This window comes from Parus major, chromosome 1 (assembly GCF_001522545.3).
Source record: "Parus major isolate Abel chromosome 1, Parus_major1.1, whole genome shotgun sequence".
Classification (NCBI taxonomy): Eukaryota; Metazoa; Chordata; class Aves; order Passeriformes; family Paridae; genus Parus; species Parus major.
In genome coordinates, this window is record NC_031768.1 from 101,495,945 (window position 1) to 101,514,351 (window position 18,407).

At 40.6% G+C, this 18,407-nt stretch overlaps 1 protein-coding gene across 2 annotated transcripts in view; it reads left to right on the forward strand.

Moving 5' to 3' along the window:
- Positions 1-605: 605 nt before the first annotated feature.
- UVRAG (UV radiation resistance associated) overlaps positions 606-18,407 on the forward strand; it is a 97,073-nt gene continuing 79,271 nt past the window's right edge. The window contains exons 1-3 of one of the 2 annotated variants that reach the window (XM_033518183.1): positions 606-863; positions 15,145-15,262; positions 16,712-16,746. In XM_033518183.1, the coding sequence (XP_033374074.1) occupies positions 783-863; positions 15,145-15,262; positions 16,712-16,746 (234 nt within the window). In that variant the 5' untranslated portion in view covers positions 606-782. The remainder of the gene's footprint in view (positions 864-15,144; positions 15,263-16,711; positions 16,747-18,407) is intronic. The other variant, XM_015639120.3, reaches the window with a different exon arrangement.

Below are 18,407 nucleotides of genomic sequence, written 5' to 3' on the forward strand. Positions count from 1 at the left end.
CCCGAGAATACTGAAGACCTCAAAGAGGTCTACTCTCATTTTTTAGTCTCTCCTCCGGGCTGAACAAAAGAAGTGACCTCAGTTGCTCCTTACAAGGCTCTCCAGACCCTTCGCCATCCTCATGGGCCTCCTTTGGACCCTCTGCAGTAGCCTAAGGTCTTTTTTATATTGACACGACATAGATGGATGTGACGGGCGGCAGGCCGGCCTGTTGCGGGGCAGGTGTTACATGGGGCAGGTGGGTATGATGTGGGGCAGGTCGGAGTGATGTGAAGGGGTGGTGAGGATGACGCCACTGCCGATCCAGAGGCGGGTCCAGCCTCGCAGGCCCTGCGGGTGCCATGGCGACCGCCCCCCCGTCCCCTCCGCTGAACTATTTTCCGTCCCACCACGTGATGACAACAGCTCCCGCACACGTGACGGACGGCGTGCTGTCAATCAAACTCGGTCTCCTCCAATCACCGCCAGCGTTTGGGCGCTGTCCCGCCTTCCGGAAGCGCGCCCTCGGAATGACGCCGGCGTGCGTTCCAGCGGTTTGACAGGGCCGGCGGAGCGGGGAGTTGATTTGCGTCAGATTAAGCCAGTCGTAACTCGAGAACTCGGCTGGGCTCCCGCCCCTGCGGCGCCAGGACCAATGGGCCTGCGGGAGGTGGCGCTTCACTCGCCGCCTGGCACTGCGGTAATATGGCTCCGTAGCGGGCGGCCGGCTCGGCGTTGCTGCCGCCATTAACCCCTGCGCGCCCGGCAGCCTCGGGGAAGTGGAGCGGGGACCCTGCGTGAGGATGACCTCGGCTGCCGGTTCCGCCGCATTACCGCCCGGCTCCGCCGCCCGCGCCCTGCATGTGGAGCTGCCTTCGCAGCAGGTACGGCGGGGCCTCGGGACGGCTCTCGGTGGGGGCTGAGGCGGAGGAGGGTGTCCTGAGGGTGAATTGGGGGTGTCCCCCGAAGTGTAGGGTGTTGTGAGGTGAGGAGTGCTCTTTTAGGTGTGGGACACGCTGAGGTGTACACAGGGGCGTGCTCACTGAATTGTGGGCTGTTCTGGGGTGAACGGAGATGTTTCCGGAACCGAGGGGAGCTCCCTGAGGTGTGCAGGGGTTGCTCCCTCGGGTGAATGGGGGTGCTCCCTGAGGTGTGGGGTGCCCTGAGGTGTGGGGTGCCCTGAGGTAAAGGTGTGCCCTGAGGTAAAGGTGTGCACAGGTACTCCATAAGGTGTCAGTGGGGCTTCCCCGCGGTCTGGGGGTACCTGAGGTAGAGTCCTCAAGATGATGGGAGTCCCTGAGGCAAGGGTGAATTTAAGCATCTTTTGGCTGGTAGGAGGGGCAGAGGAAGCATGGGGCTAGCGACTCTGTGCCTCTCTCCCGGGGGACTCAGGTGGTGTTCCCTCTCCCAGGAAACCACTTCTGTGTCTACAAAGGATCTGGAGCAGACTAAAGGTGGGAGTTGCAGCAGGAATAACACCCTTAAAATCGGTGTTAAACTTGGGCACTTCGTGAGGCCAGTGCAGCTGGGGTGCCCTCTCCTCTTGGTGGGGTGGGGCACAAGTGTGGATATAACATGAAGTGTATTCTGAAAAGTGGTGAAATGTTCTCTCCCCCTTGCATCCTTACTTCACCTCTCTTTTTCCTGTTTGCTTATAGTTGGCTTTTGGTTTACTGGGCATTTGTCACACGTTTTAACTTTGGAGAGCATTAATTTTAAGCGAGGAAGACTAGGTTCTGGCTGAGCATTTAGCAATCCCTATCAAACTGACTCTGTGCCCTTTCCCCTCATGCATGTGGTGACTGATTGTACAGCAGCTGGAGCAGGAGTGGTGAAAGTGGGAATAGTTAGCAAAATGTTGGTTTTCTTTAGAAATACTGTAAGATGTGAGTGTTGTTTTGGCTCATTGACTTGGTGCAGTTGATGTTATTATCTGTGTTACTTGAGCTACAGGTGGGAATATAAAGAGTACCTAGAGAAAAAAATCAACAAATGTTAACATGAAGTGGATCTATAACTGCTTTTTTGTTAAACGTGTTCTAGGAGACATCCACTTAGGGGCAAAGGCAGGGAATAGAGGTGGCTGTTGGCCACCCGACCCTAATTTGTAAGCAAATACTGATTCTGAAATGTGGGTCTGTTCTATGCTAATAAACATAAACATGAACACTGCTCTGTATGAACAGGAAACAGTGGATTGTCCATGAGATCAAGTGTAGCCTTCTCCTTGCTGAATTTTTGGTTTTCTTCTTTCTCAGGCTTCTGCAAGGACCAAGTGAATGCTGCAGGGAGAGGCCTGAGATATTAGTCATTGGGCTTTGTTTGTGAAAGTGAGACCAAAACACAGGCTTTTTGTCCTAAGAGCAGAAACTTTTATAGGAGTTCCTAGGAGCAGAAATTGAGTCATCAATTATAGGATGTTCCAGTTCAGTAAATATTTATTGAGGATGCTTGTGTGTTAATTGTAGCAAATCTAAGGCTGTGATAGAGACTGAGGTATTGTTCTGCTGTGTGCTCTGCTGACACAAGGAGCATGTGCTGAGGGATCTATGTACTGTGTCCGTACTTAGAATCAAATTGAGAGGCTCAGCTGAACACACTGATAGCAAATCACTCTCTTTCTCTGAGTTATCTGAGCTCAAAAGTCTGTTACTGAAGTGCAAGATACCTTGAAGGGGGTCAGCACACTGGAGCTGTTTTACTACAGAATTATGGAAAAGTAATTCCCAGTACCACCTCTGTAATGCCATTGTCTGGCTGATCCAAGCTATGTGGTGCTGTGTATGGCAAGATAATTGTTTGCTACGTGCCAGCACAGAAATCAACTTGGTGATTTATTTCAGTAGGCAGTTTTCTCTAGAACAGCCAGTGCTACATTTTTTTGAATATAAGGATCGAGAGCAGAATGGTCTGAGTCATGGCTATAAATCTCACTAAAGACAAATTCTCAACTGTGAATTCAAGGTGAGTGCTTTTAATGACTGTGCTGGTTTTGTATGACTGAAGCAACTTTTTAGGGGCGTAAGTACTGGTGATGTAATTTGGGTTTACTAGTTTTAATTATTCCAGTAACATTCACACTGATTAGAAAACAACATTCCTGGTACTGACACTTTTGCAGGACTGAAAAGTTAAGTCCAAAACATTTTGCTATTGTGATCACAAGTCAAAACTGACTGACCTCTTCTTTGACTTTTTTGTGTGGTGGGGTGTGTGGGGCATAGAATGCTTTTTGCTGTTGTAGTCTGTATTTTAAGGAAGAGAAATAGAGCATACAACTGTGAAGAAATGCATCTGATTAAACATAAAATTCCCATTTGAATCCCTTAGTAATTGTGTCAGGATGTTGTTCTCTTTTGCTGTAAGAGTGAGCACAACAGAACTGAAAATGTGAAATAATTGCACTTTAGGAGCACAGATCCTTTAGTATTATCTCTTCCCAATTGCTCAACGTAAGAAAACTGGGAGTGTCATGGTAACTTAAGGATTTCTGAATGCTCAAAATAAACTGTTAAATCCTGTCATTATAAGCAGTTTAATGCAGTGGGGAGGTTGGGGAATCCAAACCTTTTAGATTCTTATATATCCTCAATGGAAGGGACTGGACAGAAAAATGAAGCTTGAATGTAGACAGGCAGTCATGCCACAGTCAAATGATCTGTTGAATGCTACTGTGCTAATTGCTGGCCAAAACAGATTTCACATGTGGTTGTCTAGTGACAGGAGAGCACATAGTCATGGACTCCAGAACCAGTGCCTGGGAGGGTGTATGTGAGGAAGGGAGATGTATCTGCTGAGTATGGATGTGATGGTAAGGAGGGACAGGGTAAATTGTGCCAGTGTGCACAGCCATGAATAGTGTCAGAGCAGGTGACCCAGTGTTTTCTATATCTTTCAGTTCACAAACATCTCTTGACAGATAGTGAAAGTTTCTGTGGAGAGGAGCAGCAATGAGGTTTCGGCTACAGGTGTCAGAAGTGTATGTTTAGGGTAGAGCAAAACAGAGCAACCATTAATGAAACTTCTCAAGGACACTCTGTAGCCTCCATTAACGTTAGCTGGGATTCCTAAAGGTCCAGGTGGAATTTTGTGCACTTCTAAGAGTAAAAGAGCAGTGCTCAGCATACTGCATATTGACTCCTGTGGCTTCCATACTAGTTTAACTCTGGGAGCATCTCCATCTCTACCCTTAGGATTTGACCATCCAATCAATTTTTTATCCATTTAACAGTCCACTCATCAAATCCATCTCTCCAGTTTGGAGAGCTGGACCATGTCAAAGCCTTTAGAGAAGTCCAGATAAATGACATCTGTTACTCTTCCCTTGTCCACTCTTGTAGTCACCCCATCATAGAAGGCCATTGGGTTGGTCAGGCCAGACTTGACTTTGGTGAAGCCATGCTGGCTGTCAGATCACCTCCCTTCCATGTGCCTTAGTAAAGCTTCTCAGAGGATCTGTTCTGTGATCTTCCCAGGCACAGAGGTGAGGCTGACAAGGTGGTAGCTTCCAGGGTCCTCCTTTCTGGCCTTTTTTAAGATAGGTACTATGCTTATATCCCCTTATATCCCCTTCTCCTGGGACTTCACCCAACTGCCATGACTTTTCCATTATCATGGGGAGTGGCTTGGCAGCTAAATTAGCCAGTTCCCTCAAGACTGTGATGCATGTCATCGGGTCCCATAGACTTGTGCACATTCAGGTTCCTCAGGTGGTCATGAACCCTATCTTACAGTGTGAGGACCTTTGTTCCCCCAGTCCCCATTCTGCTGTCCATCCATTCAAGTGGAGCAGGAAGAGAGGCTGTCATTGAAGACTGAGGCAAAAAAGTTGTTGAGTACCTCAGCCTTCTCATCAGTTGTTACCTGTTTTCCAGTGTTACTTATCAAGGGGTAATACCTTCTTTGACTTTCTTTTTCTAGGCAGCATATGTGGAGAAGCTCTTCTTTTGTGTCCCCTGCCAGGTCCAGTTCCAGATTGAACCTGATTTCTTTCTTTAAAGATGTGTATCATTCATGTGTACGCTGAAGATGTGTATCATGCAACATTTTGGGCAACATGGCAGAAAGGGATGGTTCAAAGTGCTGGCAAATGTGTTTGAGGGGTCTTGTGTAGGAGAAGTGAAGAATGTTACTGTATGGGCCCAGGGCTGCACGTGAATGAGACTTTCAACTAAACAGTATAAAATATAATAATAAATCAAATAGTATCCTTTTAAACAATAGTTTCATATTCCTCTTGTTACATATTCTGCTGAGTTAACTGAAAAAATAAAAAAAAGACTGATTCTTAAGTATTTTACTTCCCCTTTCCTACAAAACATGGAGGAATCAAAATAGTGGATGGGAAGTCTAGTATTAGAATATTGTTTTGACTTCTCTTTGACACACTCTGTCTTTAAATGTTGAGTGGGAGGGAAGTGCTGCTCCAGTGAAACACCACAATGTGAGTTGTGACCTGCTCATTTTACTCAGTTATAACCATACCCAGCTGTTTCTATGTCTAGTGTTTGTTAGAGTCAAATTAGGAGGAATAATTGTTAAAGTTGCTGGGAAGTTGTAATTTTAGCCTAAAAGGCTGGCTGTTAACCTGGGACTTGAATTTTTAGTCTGCAGCGTACTACCAGTATTCTGTAAGGGATGTAGGTGTGTTTTGCAGACCAAATGATCTGTTGATAAGTCAGAGAGACTGTTATTTCCAAAAGCCATACTAAATTGGTTTTCATGCTTTATTTGGGATATTTGTAGTGGGTTGTGGAATGCTCTTAATTGAGCAACTTACTAGCTAAAGACTGAAGTCTCATTTTTGAAGGGAAAGTGACTTAATTGTCCTTGATTTAACATCCAGCAACAAGATAAACATTAATATGTTTCAAGTTATTAATCATCATATACTGTTTGCCGGTGGAACCTAGAGCATCCTTAAGTGATAATGTAAGGCTCTGCTTACTTTTTGGGTGCTTTCTTCTGAGTATCATCTTGATATTCCCAGGTTATTCCCACAGCTAATGTGGACTAGTGCTCCCTTCCCCAAGGTCATGCTTAGAGGCTTAAGGGACTTCTCTCAACTGCTGCAGTGTGTTATTAATGAGGTGGGACTTGCACTCTGATGTTCTCTTTTCTATCCGGTGGGTTAGTTCCCATGCTGTGTCAAAAAAGCACATGTTAATGTGTCAAAGAAGTAGCTACAGTTTCAGTCTTTCATCTTGAGACTAAATACTTAGGCAAACTCAGAGAAAGAATTAACATCTTCCCTTTTCAGTGTCTAACTACCCCTTCTAAAAGGTTTTGGTTAAATATGGAAAGACTGTCTAGTTTCCTATTATTTGAATCTTATGTAAATACCTAGCAGGAAGAGCTTTGTCTGGCCAGTGGGCAATATTTGTAAGATTTTCTTAACCATAGTGTAGAGCAATTTTTTTAGGGTGTGCTGGCAGTTCTTACTCTTCGGAGCCGTGATATTTGCCAGCTTGCTGGATTTGTCACTCTTGATGTTATAGTGACCACAACCAAACACAGCTGTTGAAAGAATACACAGAAAGGACTTAATTTGCCCAAGACCCTGGATTTTTGAGCCCTTCCTGCTAAACATTATGTTTAAGTTAATTCTGTGTATTGAGTCTTGTTTTGCCATCCCTAACCAGCTATCATGTTTGTGTCCCAAGACTGAATGTGTCTACTGTACCTGCCCCTACAATATGTTTTAAATAACAGGCTTTTACAGTCTTTCTGCAGAAATTAGCACAAATTCTGGATGTGAAAAAAAAGGATAAAGATGCAGAAGATTAGTGAGTCATGTGGAAGTCATGAGCTTATATCAGTTTTAGTCTTAGTTCTTTCATTCATTTTGGACTCTAAGTGGTGTAGATTTTCTACTATTATTATGGGGTACAAAGAGAAGATTTCTTGTGCCAGCTGAACAGTTACCAGCTGTTTACATCATTTCATGGGGGTAGAGGTTGAGTTCTGAGTTGCTTCTCAGTGTGAATGCAATTACTTAGTGAGGAAGGAGTTTACAGGGTAGCTAGTAGGAGAGGGTACAGGGGAAGATGGACCAAAGCACACAGCTGGCTTTCAAGAGTAATACATAGTCTTAAGTTTTTTTCAGTAATAATGTAGTTATCTAAGTTTTAATTATCTTCTGATACTACTGTTGCTTTAATTAATATTAAAGAAGCAGATCATGCCATAGACTAACATATTTTGGTATACCTAACATTGACTTCAGATGTTGCATTCTTTAACTCCATACTCACCTTGCAAAGGGCTATTTTGCATTCAGATAGCTGGAAAAGAATTTTATTTCTGCATGGGCCATGCCAAGTATTGGGATATTCTTTATTCTTCCTGTTTCACTTTGTCCTTGTGTGATTTAGGGCAGACTTGATGTTTTTTGAACATCTTCTGTTTGCTGACTATTGCTAGTGAAGCTCTCACTGCAGAAGCAGGAGTAGCCATGGCATGGGGTATGGATTCTTAGAAACCTGTATTCACCCTTGATGTGTTCACGTGAAAGCTTCATAGCTGTTTACCTTATTAAGGGAAACTTTCAAAAGCCTTTCAGCTGCCCAGAAGTGTAAAGGAAAGGAGGCACTTTGATTTAAGGAACTATAAACTAAAATTTGCAATCGTGCATCTTGGAAAACTTTGAGCCTGTGTTGATGAAATGGCTTTGATTTTTCTTGTGGTCATTTAGGCTTTGACTTTTCTTGTGGTCATTTAGTCTAGGTAAATCACTCAGCACAGGTTCAATGTATCTGGTTCCTTGCATAAGATCTTCAGGAATGTGAGGTATGTTATGTATGTGAGCATGTTGTACCTTAACAGGAAAAAAAGTGCAGTTGTGTTCCTGCAGTGCATCTTTGAACTGGTGTTGTCCTCAGTTCTGATTCCTAGTATAAATGTTTTTTTAAGGCACTTCAAGAAAGTAGCTGAATCTTAAAATGGGAAAGGAGTTCCTGGATGGCTGTTGATCACTTGACATGAGGAAATGGAGATAGGAAGGAGGCACAGTTATGAGAAGAACAACAAGTGATTCACTGAACTAATTATGGCTATGTAGTTTTGAGGGCCTAGATGTCTTCAGGTTTGTACTGGAAGATATTAAAATAGAACTAAAAATTCTTTATGGTGTGTCCCACAAAATTGCATATCAAATGCTTCTGCTTTTCATCAGAAGTAGATCTGAAAGCCCGTTTGATTCTCTTGACTCTGAACTGTGGAAAACTGCTAAATTGTGAATTTCATAAATCTTCCTAGCAAGTGTGTAAATTGGAGTATGAGCATTTTCTTGCCCTTTGTATGGTTTTAAGTAACCATACATCTGTGTAGTGCCTGAACTTCCCATGTACATTTATGGAATATTAAAAGCTTTGTGTTTTGCAGCAGAATTGACCCAAACCTGTGAGATATGCTCTTCTTCAAAAAAAAAAAAAAGGGTATTAAATTGGAAAATGAGGCAGCTTGAAAACTCATTTAACATTAAGCATGAATTCTTGTCTACCATTTGACTTGCAAGAGATGGGATAATGTGATTGTTTCTTAATATTCAAACCAGCGTGGAGAGGTGAAAGCAAATAGTGAAAATCTGATTAAGTTGAAAGGTGCAATATGGAGATGTAGAACAGTGCTGTGGTAAAAAACAATGCTCATGTTGGCTAAATGTAGATCATATTTTGATAACTTTTTTTTTTTTTGTTTCAGGGCAGGAGGTTTTATGCTTTTTAAGAAAAAAATTACCCACCTCAACCTGTCTGCTATGAGCTACAAAGTACACAGGGCTCTCTGTTTTAATATGACTTAATTCTGACAAATATCTAGACATCTAAATAGCTGGCATTGCAAGCTCAGGTCCATTTAGTTCAAGAACACTGGATTTGCTGTAGTAACATTTGTGTTGCTAACTAATCTTTGCCTCCTGCTTTAATGCTAAAATAGTTTGAAGGATTTTGCTTAAATTCTTCCAGAGCTTCTGTGGGTCATAAATCAAGGAACCAAGCTACGAAAGTCACGTGAAAGCCAGATAAAAACAGAGCATGTGCCATCTTATACAGAGGTCAGAGCTGATCCTGATCAGAATTCAAGGAATTTACTTCCCTGACAGAATTGTGAGGAGGCCACCAGTCTGAAAATAGTGATGGTGCCCAGAGATGAAAACTGTCTTGGTGTGTCTTGATTAAAAACTGTTTAAGTAAGTTACTCCATTAAAGGCTAAGGAATGAGATCTGCTGCTGAAATTTTAGCCAGTGTTGAAAGTTCTTTGTTCTGGAAATAGAGTAATTGCTTTTCAGCTCATCAGGTGTCTGAGAGAACTTTGACTGGCGACATAATTTTTGTGAATTTGGGCTAAGTAATTTATGTAAACTTCTACTTTGCTTGTACAAGATGATTTCCCAGCCTTCTTAATGCTGCTTTTAGCATTGTATTTACATTTCAGGCAAAAGTAAGTTTCTGGTTACATGAGTTGTATGGAAGGTCATCAGGAATGGGTAGGTGGGGCAGCCTTTTTCAAATTCAGTCACAGATGTATAAAACTTTCTTCCTGGGCAATTGAATTTAAGCTTCATTCTGGAAAATGTATTACTATTTACAAAGTTTGTAAATAATCTACCTGACAGAATTTGTGAAACTTGCTTATGGCCATGGGTGCATTGGGCCCACTGTTACTTAATAACATCTCCAAGTTTTCAGTCAAACCCTCCATTCACAGAGGGGGCTGTTTGATGGCATCTTGGATGGTTCTTCCTGGAAGAAACCAAACTGCCTACCTTGCTTAAGTTCAGATACTTCCTTGACACCTTTGCAAATTTATTTAACACGTCAAGGGCTTGCTAAGAGTAGAATTCATGAATGGCTTTGCTAAAAGTGCCAGTGCTATAGAGAAGGCAGATGTGGGACAAAGAGAAGACAGACCTCCCCCTTTTCCCAGCTGTGAGCCATTAGATCAGTTCAGCTGCTGATAGCATGATAGGCTCCATGTGGTAAGAATGGGCTTTGCTGTTGCCCATATTTGTGACCTGAGCTTCAGAATTGATACCTGGAGCCAGAGCTAGAGTCAGTGTGATGGCTGAGTACCAGAAATAGAAAATGGTGTTTGGCTGTGTTCTCATCCACCTTGGATATACTGACATTATTTTTGTTTTTTCCCAGGATCTTTAGATTTTTGTAAGGGAATAATGAAGTGGTTAAGATGGAAGAGGAGTCAGAACTCCCCATGCATGCTTTTTTCTACCCATTATATAACCTTGAACAAATACTTATGAAATTTCATGGATACTTGAGGCTGTTGTAGATAGTCCCGTTCTCCTGCCATGAACAGTCCAGACCTTGTGTTAACCAGTGCACTTCTCTCTCATTTGTCTTACTTCCTTTTCTTATCTCCCTGCTGTAATTTTTATTAATTATACCGGATTATTAGACAAAAAAACAGTGAATATCTTTATCATTTTGGTTTCTCAGACCTGGAGGTAAGCAAAGAGTGGCATCTGGATCAGCTTAAGCTGTAAAGAAACTTAAGTGTTGAAGTCTGCTTGCTCTGTCCTCTTGTGGTGGGCATATCTGTGTTGCTGTAGGGAGCTGAATTGGAGTAATTTACCTAGATGTTGCCCTTACTCACACAGTTAGTTAGTCTTAGTAACTTGTGGTTTTGGCAGCTTTACCTTGGTTCAATTTGCTGACCCTTACCATAAGACTGCACAGAGCACATTGTGCAGGATCAGAGCATGCATCGGGATGCTGAAGGTGACATTCTAGGCAGAGGTAGTGAAAGATTATGGCATCTTAGTGTTGAGGGAACTAAAGCATGAAGGGACCAGACACTTTCACTCCTTGAGACCACAAAAGACCTGGTAGACGGTCTGGAATCATCTGATGAAAAAGCTGTCTTAACAAGGTTGATGATGAAAATACTTGATTCTGGAGTAATCTGATTTATTTATGGCCTGTGGTAAATCTGGAGGGGTTCCCAGAAGGTCATTAAATGGGAACACTGGATATATTACAGAACTGCAAATAGTTCCTCAGATTGATGAAAGCTGAGTGCTTCTCTGAGTTTTGAATGAAGCTGGTGGTTGCTGAGCAGGGATGGTCTTGCTGCACTCCACAGCAGCTCTGTTAAGATGCTGTTGTAGAATTCCAGGAAGCTGCTTTTCTACCTCTGCAGACATGAGGGATGAAACCTGATGGTAGGTTCTGCTCTTCAGATCTCCTGCAGCTTTCCTGATTAGACTTTGTATTTATCTTTGGGATATCTGTCTGCTTATAACCTGTGCTATCTTTAATGCAGCAGTGCTTTTAAAAGACAAGCTACTCAGGATTTCTCCTAATGGAAAATTAGGAGCTCTCTTCTCCCAGTTCGTAGTCATTTATCTTCAACATAGAAGGAAGCACAGTATCTTTGATGTGAGTCAAAGCGTAGTTGCTATATAGTGGTTGCTTTTAATCAAACACAGCTTAGAATGGCAATCAAAGCAAAGGATAACCAGGCCTGCAGTGTAATTTCACTGCTCTATTTGCTTTCTTGGGAATTGCAAAGGTCTAGGACTTGTGTCACAAACCCCTGAGAATGAGCTGTTAGACTTGTTGTACTACCGTGCTAATCGCTGATCCAGATATGCCACTGTTAAAGCTGTGTGTGCTGGTTTGAGAGCTCTTGGAAAGGTTAAATAACCCTTTCCATGGTATTAGTTCTGCAAAAATAACTTTTTGCTGTAGTATATCTTAGTAAGATACCTGCTGTAGATGGCTGTCTGAGGTCTTCAGTCTTGTATTGCTGGTAACGTGTAAACACTTGGAGGAGATGGCAATGAAAATTAGCTATATTCATTGAATATTTTGCAGCTGGTTTTTTTTGTGAAAGCAGGTCCTACACTATCATCTTGCACATCAGGCTTGCACTGGCCTTTTTGAAGTTAAGTGATTCATGAGACATTTGGGTTGTTTTTTAGCCCTTTGATTTTTAAGATGGGCTTTTTGGAATGACTGTTGTGGCTGCAGAGCATTTTATCCTGGGGGACTCCTTCTTCATGATGAATATTTCTTGCCACTTTTTTAGAAAGAGCAAAATAGCTGAAAATTGTCACTAAAGAAAAGGGACCTTTTTTAGCACTTGACCCAGAGGGAGGAGGAAAGCAAAGACTTGTCTATTATTTGCAGCCACTGTATTCAACATAGAGTGTACTGGTTTATTCTCTAAAAAGAATTGGTTTTGCAGTTTGAAATGCTCTGGTATCTCATTGTGAACTGCCTTCCCCTTGGCTTGTGGCAGTACCAGGCTCTGTTGCTCCATGTACACTTCAAGCTGGTGGTTTCATTCCCACAGTTCTCTGCCACTGGCCTCTTCCTGCTGTCCTGTCCCCTCCTTGGTCTGCTTGTCCAGACATGTGGTGAACCATATTGAAGAACTGAGCTGGTGAAACTAACCTAGGAAAAGGAGAGGTGGTTAGTTTCCATCCAGACTGGTTCCCAGATACAATTCTGTGAGCAGCCTCACAAGTGCTTATTTCTGGTGGAACGAATAAGAAAGGGTGATGCAGTGCTGGGTGCTGGCAGTATTTGATGCCAGTGTTAGCTGAGCTACAACACAGTGTTGCTTTTGTTTGTGTCTTCCAATGTCTCCAGCACAAAATGATATGAAGTGCATAGAAGGTAACACTAGAGATTTAAAACTTTCCTCAAAATAATATTTGCTTTGTCACAAAACAAAGCCCTTGATGAGGAATTCTAGAACCTATTTCAGTTATCTTTGGCTATGTCTTTGTAGGTGATAGTCCTCTGGTTGAACCTTACGATCTTTCATCGGGAGAGGTTAATTAACTCTGACTGTTGCCTCTGTAGAGTTCTGAAGAAATTTGAATAATTCAGTATAATATCAGCAAATATAGTGGGCAAATGGGAAGATTTATTTTCAGGATGCAAGTCTCTCATCAATACCTCACACTAAAGAATGTGAATGATAAAATTGTCTACGTATTTGGAAATTTGTTCCCTATCAGCCAGGCTAAATGGATAGGAGGACAGTACTGACTGAGCTGGAGATTCAAATAAACATTCATTACCTGTTGTACACTGAGTTCTGAACTCTGTTGTGGTCTCATAGCCCCAGATTTAATGATCCTCTTCCAACAGGTTTGGAAGTGAGACTTTAACTTCCAGATCCTGAAGGGTGCAAGGAGGTCAAAAATCATGGAGATAAGGACTCACATCTTGTTCAGAGGTGCAAGGTGTAGGTTAGGACACAGGACAGCTTTTTTTTTTTTTTAAACCTCATTGACTGCATTGTTTACTGTGAATGCTAAGAAACTTGTTTGACTTTGCTTGAGAGCTAATCAATGAAACATGCTACTTAAAACAGGCATGCAAATTGGTTTGTAATCCTAAAGAGACCTGGAGAAAGTTGCTCTCTTTGTTAAGGTGCAATGTGGGCTGCTCATCCCTGTTAAGGGATGAAAGGAAACAAAAAGTTAGCAAAAATGAAGGGAATGAGCATGGTAGTTGATTGATTTCTGTGCTACTGAAGTTAATAAAAGGAGGTGGCACATAAAATTCTTGAATCATTTTTATAGGTAGCAAAATGCATATTCAAAGCTGTTTCTTAAGTAGTGTTTCAGTTGCACATAAAAACAGCCAGCAAAGCTATGCAGCTTTGAGATTAGATATGAAAAAATATTAAAGGTCCATGTGGCTTCTTTTAAGTGAGGCTTAATATTTCTGTTGACATTTTTGATACCATTTTCTAAGAAAATAAGACCATGTAGTCCAACAGAACATTGTTGGTTGAAATTTTTTGTTTTTAATTTTGTAGTTGATGTTTATACTAGATGTACCTAGGCATCCTATGTCAGGCTCTGTTTTTAGTCTAAGTCATAAATAGACTTTGAATGGAATAAATCCATCAATGACTTTTAGGCTATCACATGAACAGAAATTTAGTATTCCTCATACTTTTCCATGAATGAAAACTAATTTATCACTGGAGTGGTGTTAAGTGATAGAAAGTGTTATACTATGATTCTAAAATAGATGGTGACTTTTCAACTCTTGTTAAAAGCCTTTTAAGACAAGCTACAAACAGGAAAATTGTCTTTCAGTTTCAAAAGCTTTTAAAATGTGCTCTTGATCAGTCAGCTTTTAAAGTGGATTCAGCCTTAAAAATCAAGATGCTTTTGAGAAAAAATGGTGTAAGATGAACTCTGAGGTAAAAGTATGCACTAAACCAGTTGTTGAGGCTTGTTGGTGGATTGTGGTGGTCCACAAAGGATGTGGAGTCATTTGTCAACATCTCCATGGTATTGGTGAGACACTGGTGAGTTGAGAGATTGATTGGGAAAATATGACACTGAAGGATTTGGTGAGAACTTTATGTATTTGAAGTGGCAGTTCGCTGAGCACTGCATTCATAGGAGACTGTTTGAAGCATGGGTCTTAGAAGCTACAGTAGAAACAACAGCTAAGCAGTGCTGTTGGAGTTGGATGAAATCACTTAAACAAAATATTTATGGCATATCCTACTGTATTCATTCCAAGAGAAAAGGACTCTCATCAGAGTAGATGGTAACTCACTGTGAAATTTAATTGTGCCCTTTATTATCCTTGAAAGTCTTGATATGTCTTCCTGATGTATTTTACTTTTATTTAAGGTTGTTAGAGCAGTTTCCAGGTTTACTGTGAAATTAGGAAGCTTTGTTCAGCCAGTTCTTTATGGCTCTGGATTAGGTGGTGGTTTGTTTGAGCTCTTTGTCCATTAATGCTTGTTGAAAATAGCTTTGGCTGAAAAGTGTTTCCAGTGTGATGATGCAAAACATCTGGGTGATGGTGCTGCTGTGTTTGAAGCTGATAGTGTCACATATTTGCTTTAAACTGCTCAAAGACTTGGGGTGATTTAGTCATGTGGGATAACAATGGCATACATGACATGAATAAGAATAGCTTCTTGAGTATCAGTGTTGCTTAATCCAAGCTTGTAGGTGCTTGTTGCTTGTCCCCAGGCTTTGCTAAAATCTTGGCTGTTTACAATTGTTGTCTGACAGAGAAAATTGAGTGTTTGGTGGGAATTTTATTTTTTTTTTTTCACAACAATGCTTTTGGAATCATTAAAATGCTTTGAAAAAAGAGAAAGGGTTAATTTTCAATCTAAGATACTTCTTCGAATTTTCTTTTTCTTATTTTTAGCGCCGGCTTCGTCATCTTCGGAATATTGCTGCACGTAACATTATTAATAAGAATGGTTATCGCCTCTTGGATACATACTTCACTCTTCACTTGTGTGATAATGCCAGGATCTATAAAGGTAAACCAGGCTTGCTGTCAACCCCTTTGCTAGTTATGTTTGAATTGTTATGATATGAATTCTCTTTTTTTTTTTTTTTTTTTTTNTTTTTTTTTTTTTTTTTTTCTTGACAACTTGCTGCCATTAGTTATGTCACTTTTGCTAACACTGGAAAAGAGCTCTCCAGTTTCCTCAGTTTCATGAAAATTTTCAGTGTTAGCAGCCAAGGAAACAAAACAGATGACAGGTTTTTGTAGTCTCCTAAATCAGCCTATTTTTGTCATTGCTCTTCCCTGAGTGATGATGTAAGAAAAGGGGAACTTCCAAGGGCACATAAAAGTTCAAGCTTTTGGAGCTTTAGTTGTTCTTTGTGGGGAAGAGTGTCCCACTTGGTGTATACCAGATGTTTTACAGAGCCTGTATCAGTACATATTGTTATCAAAGTTTTCAAAAAATGGAATTGTCAGCCAATGACATGAAGCATCTAGGCATCTGTTATAGTATAGATAACTGTGTTCAAGCATTAGATCTCCTCTCTTTCTTGCTTTTCTTTCCCACTACAGTATATAGTTCTTCATTGTGGAGAGATGTCATTAAAAATATGTTTTATGCTTATTTTGGTGTGATTAAGAGAAAATCAAAATTCATCTCCAGTTTTTATTTTCATCTGACACAGTGACAGATCTGGCATCTTGCCTTGCTTTTTTTACCAAGATTTGTGTTTTAGAAGGATAAGAATAGAAAATGTGAACTTGCTGCCTGGACTTCGTTGTGGTTGTTGGTTAAACCTGTCACTGATGACTGTTTCTGAAGTGTTAGGTGTTAGGGACTGTTTTGCACTTCATCAAAGCTTTATCCTTGGTCTCCAGTGGGCTGAGATATTGTGCTAAATCTGTATTCCCGCCTCTATTCCTGCATATCTGAAGTCTTCTAAGCTCTTACTTTGACTGGGAAAGCCAAGGTTTGTGCACCAGAAGTTGCTTATTCTCATTTAAATACAGGATTGTTGGCATGTCTATCAGGTAACTTGGCTGTTCCCTCTCTGAGTACCTAGAACAGGTCAGCATCACTCCTCTGGAAAGTGCTGTAATTAATTTATGCAAGCTGCTGTGTCCCAGGAAGATGTTGTGTGGCAAACCAGTCATTTTTGCAAATGTTATCCAAATACTGTTAAGTATTGTGCCATGTTCTATCCTCAGAAATCAAAGCCTCAGTAAACCTTGAGGATTATCATGGGTATAAAGATGAAATACTAAATTTAAATAATGACTTGTAGTAAGTCAGTGTGAAGGAGTGATTTTAGTCAAAAGCATGGCTGCATTTTGAAGTCTCTTATCAATTGATTGCTAGTAAACTGGGTCCACTAACATTTGTCTTTCTTGATTGTTTTTTTTTTCTCTGTTTAAATACTAAGATTTGTATCAGTGTTTAAGCTAATCTAAAGGTGCTTTTTTACTTATTTTTCTTTAGAATTTTATAAGAGTGAGGTGGTCAAGAATTCTCTGGTAAGTTACTTCAATGTGGAAAAATTTTGTTTTAAAAACTGTTTATATAGTGCAGTATATTGATTTCTCTGCTAAATACCATAACTGTTCAATGTGTCTTTTCACTGTTCAGTTCTATTAGGAGCATTGTGTTCTCCTCCTTTTCAGATTCTTTTCATTAGGGTTAGAATAGGGAGCTACTGAGCAGTAGAAATGCTGATTTCTATTAACATCTTTGTATTGCATGGGAAAAGAGCAAGGAATGTGTATCTTCCAGATATATATGTATATTCTTTGAAGAGCTGATAGCTGTAGGAAACTGAAGTTTGAAAACATGTTAGATTTTCCGAATTTTTCAGCTTAGATGAAGGGGCCAGAACTGAACAGTTTATTACAAATGAGGAAGGGTGATAATAGGCTAGGAGTAGGATGTTGCAAATGTTAGCTAAGGGAGTTTGAAAACCTGCTGAAGACTTTTTAATGCCTGCATTAACAAGGTAGAATTGCTCCATTTATAGCACCCTAGGTAACTGTTTTGAAACCCTCCTGAATGATGGAAAAGCTGTCTGCATACTCAAGGCTCCTAACTTCTCCAGTTTCTCTCTTAAGTTGTTAGGATTTTTAGCTCTGTCTATTCTAAATCAGGAAAAGGAAAAACAAAAAGGGAAACTAACCACAGTACCTAAGAGATGGAAAGATGAAAATCTAAATAAAATATGTCATGAGGGCATCCTGTATATAATCTATGGGTATTTTAATGACCTGGTATTCTTGTTCCTCAATAGCTATGAAATATTCCTTCTTGTTAATAAGACCTGATTAAAGCATTTATTCTGTAATACTTACTGGGTAACTTTGCCTCTCCCTTCTTTTCAGAGGCATCCTATTTCAGATAGACTCATCCCAGTTCAGGGATGCTAGGCCTTTTCCAAGCTGCTTAAGCAGTACAAGAGAAGGCAAGTTCTTTCATGGGGTGATGGGTTCTTACCTTTTGTTTTGGAGGAGATGCTGTTTCTGTGTTTAGCAGAGGAGGGAGAGAAATAAATATTAAAAAAAGCACTTTCCCATTTCTGCTTTTCGATACCCTGTTGTCTCTTGGCACTAGTAATGTTGGATTGACTTAGTTTTGTTACAGCTTGGGTCAGTTCTTTAGATGTTGTTAGGGATGAGTGAAAATTTTTGGAACACGTTGTGTTTGTAAATCTGAGTTCTGGTGGAATTTGCAGTTCAGCTTAATATGTGATGCTTCTGAAAAGCTCCAGGTGTAAGTTTGATCTTGTGGAGTAAAGATGTGACAGCATTTGAGGATTAAGCATCAGTCGAGGAGAGGAATGTGAGCAAATATGTCAGCAAGTTCTGCAAATTTAATTATTGGGGACTAGATCAGCATTTAACTTTGGGAATACAAGCTATATTCTGGTTTTCAGAAACTGAATTGTAACTGTGAAAGGAATATTACTTCCATTTTTAAAGTTACTGATTTGGTTAAACTGAATTAGTAATTTCTGAAGTAAATTCTTTGAAGTCTTGTAAAGGAAGGAAGCAAAACCCATTCACAGTTTCTGAAGTATTTTAGAGCATGTACCTTTTAACTGAAGAATTCTGTCTAGCAAACAGGGTAAGGAAACAGCAGAGTTTGAAATGACTGTTGTTCCTCATTCTTAAGATTTTTAAGAAATCTT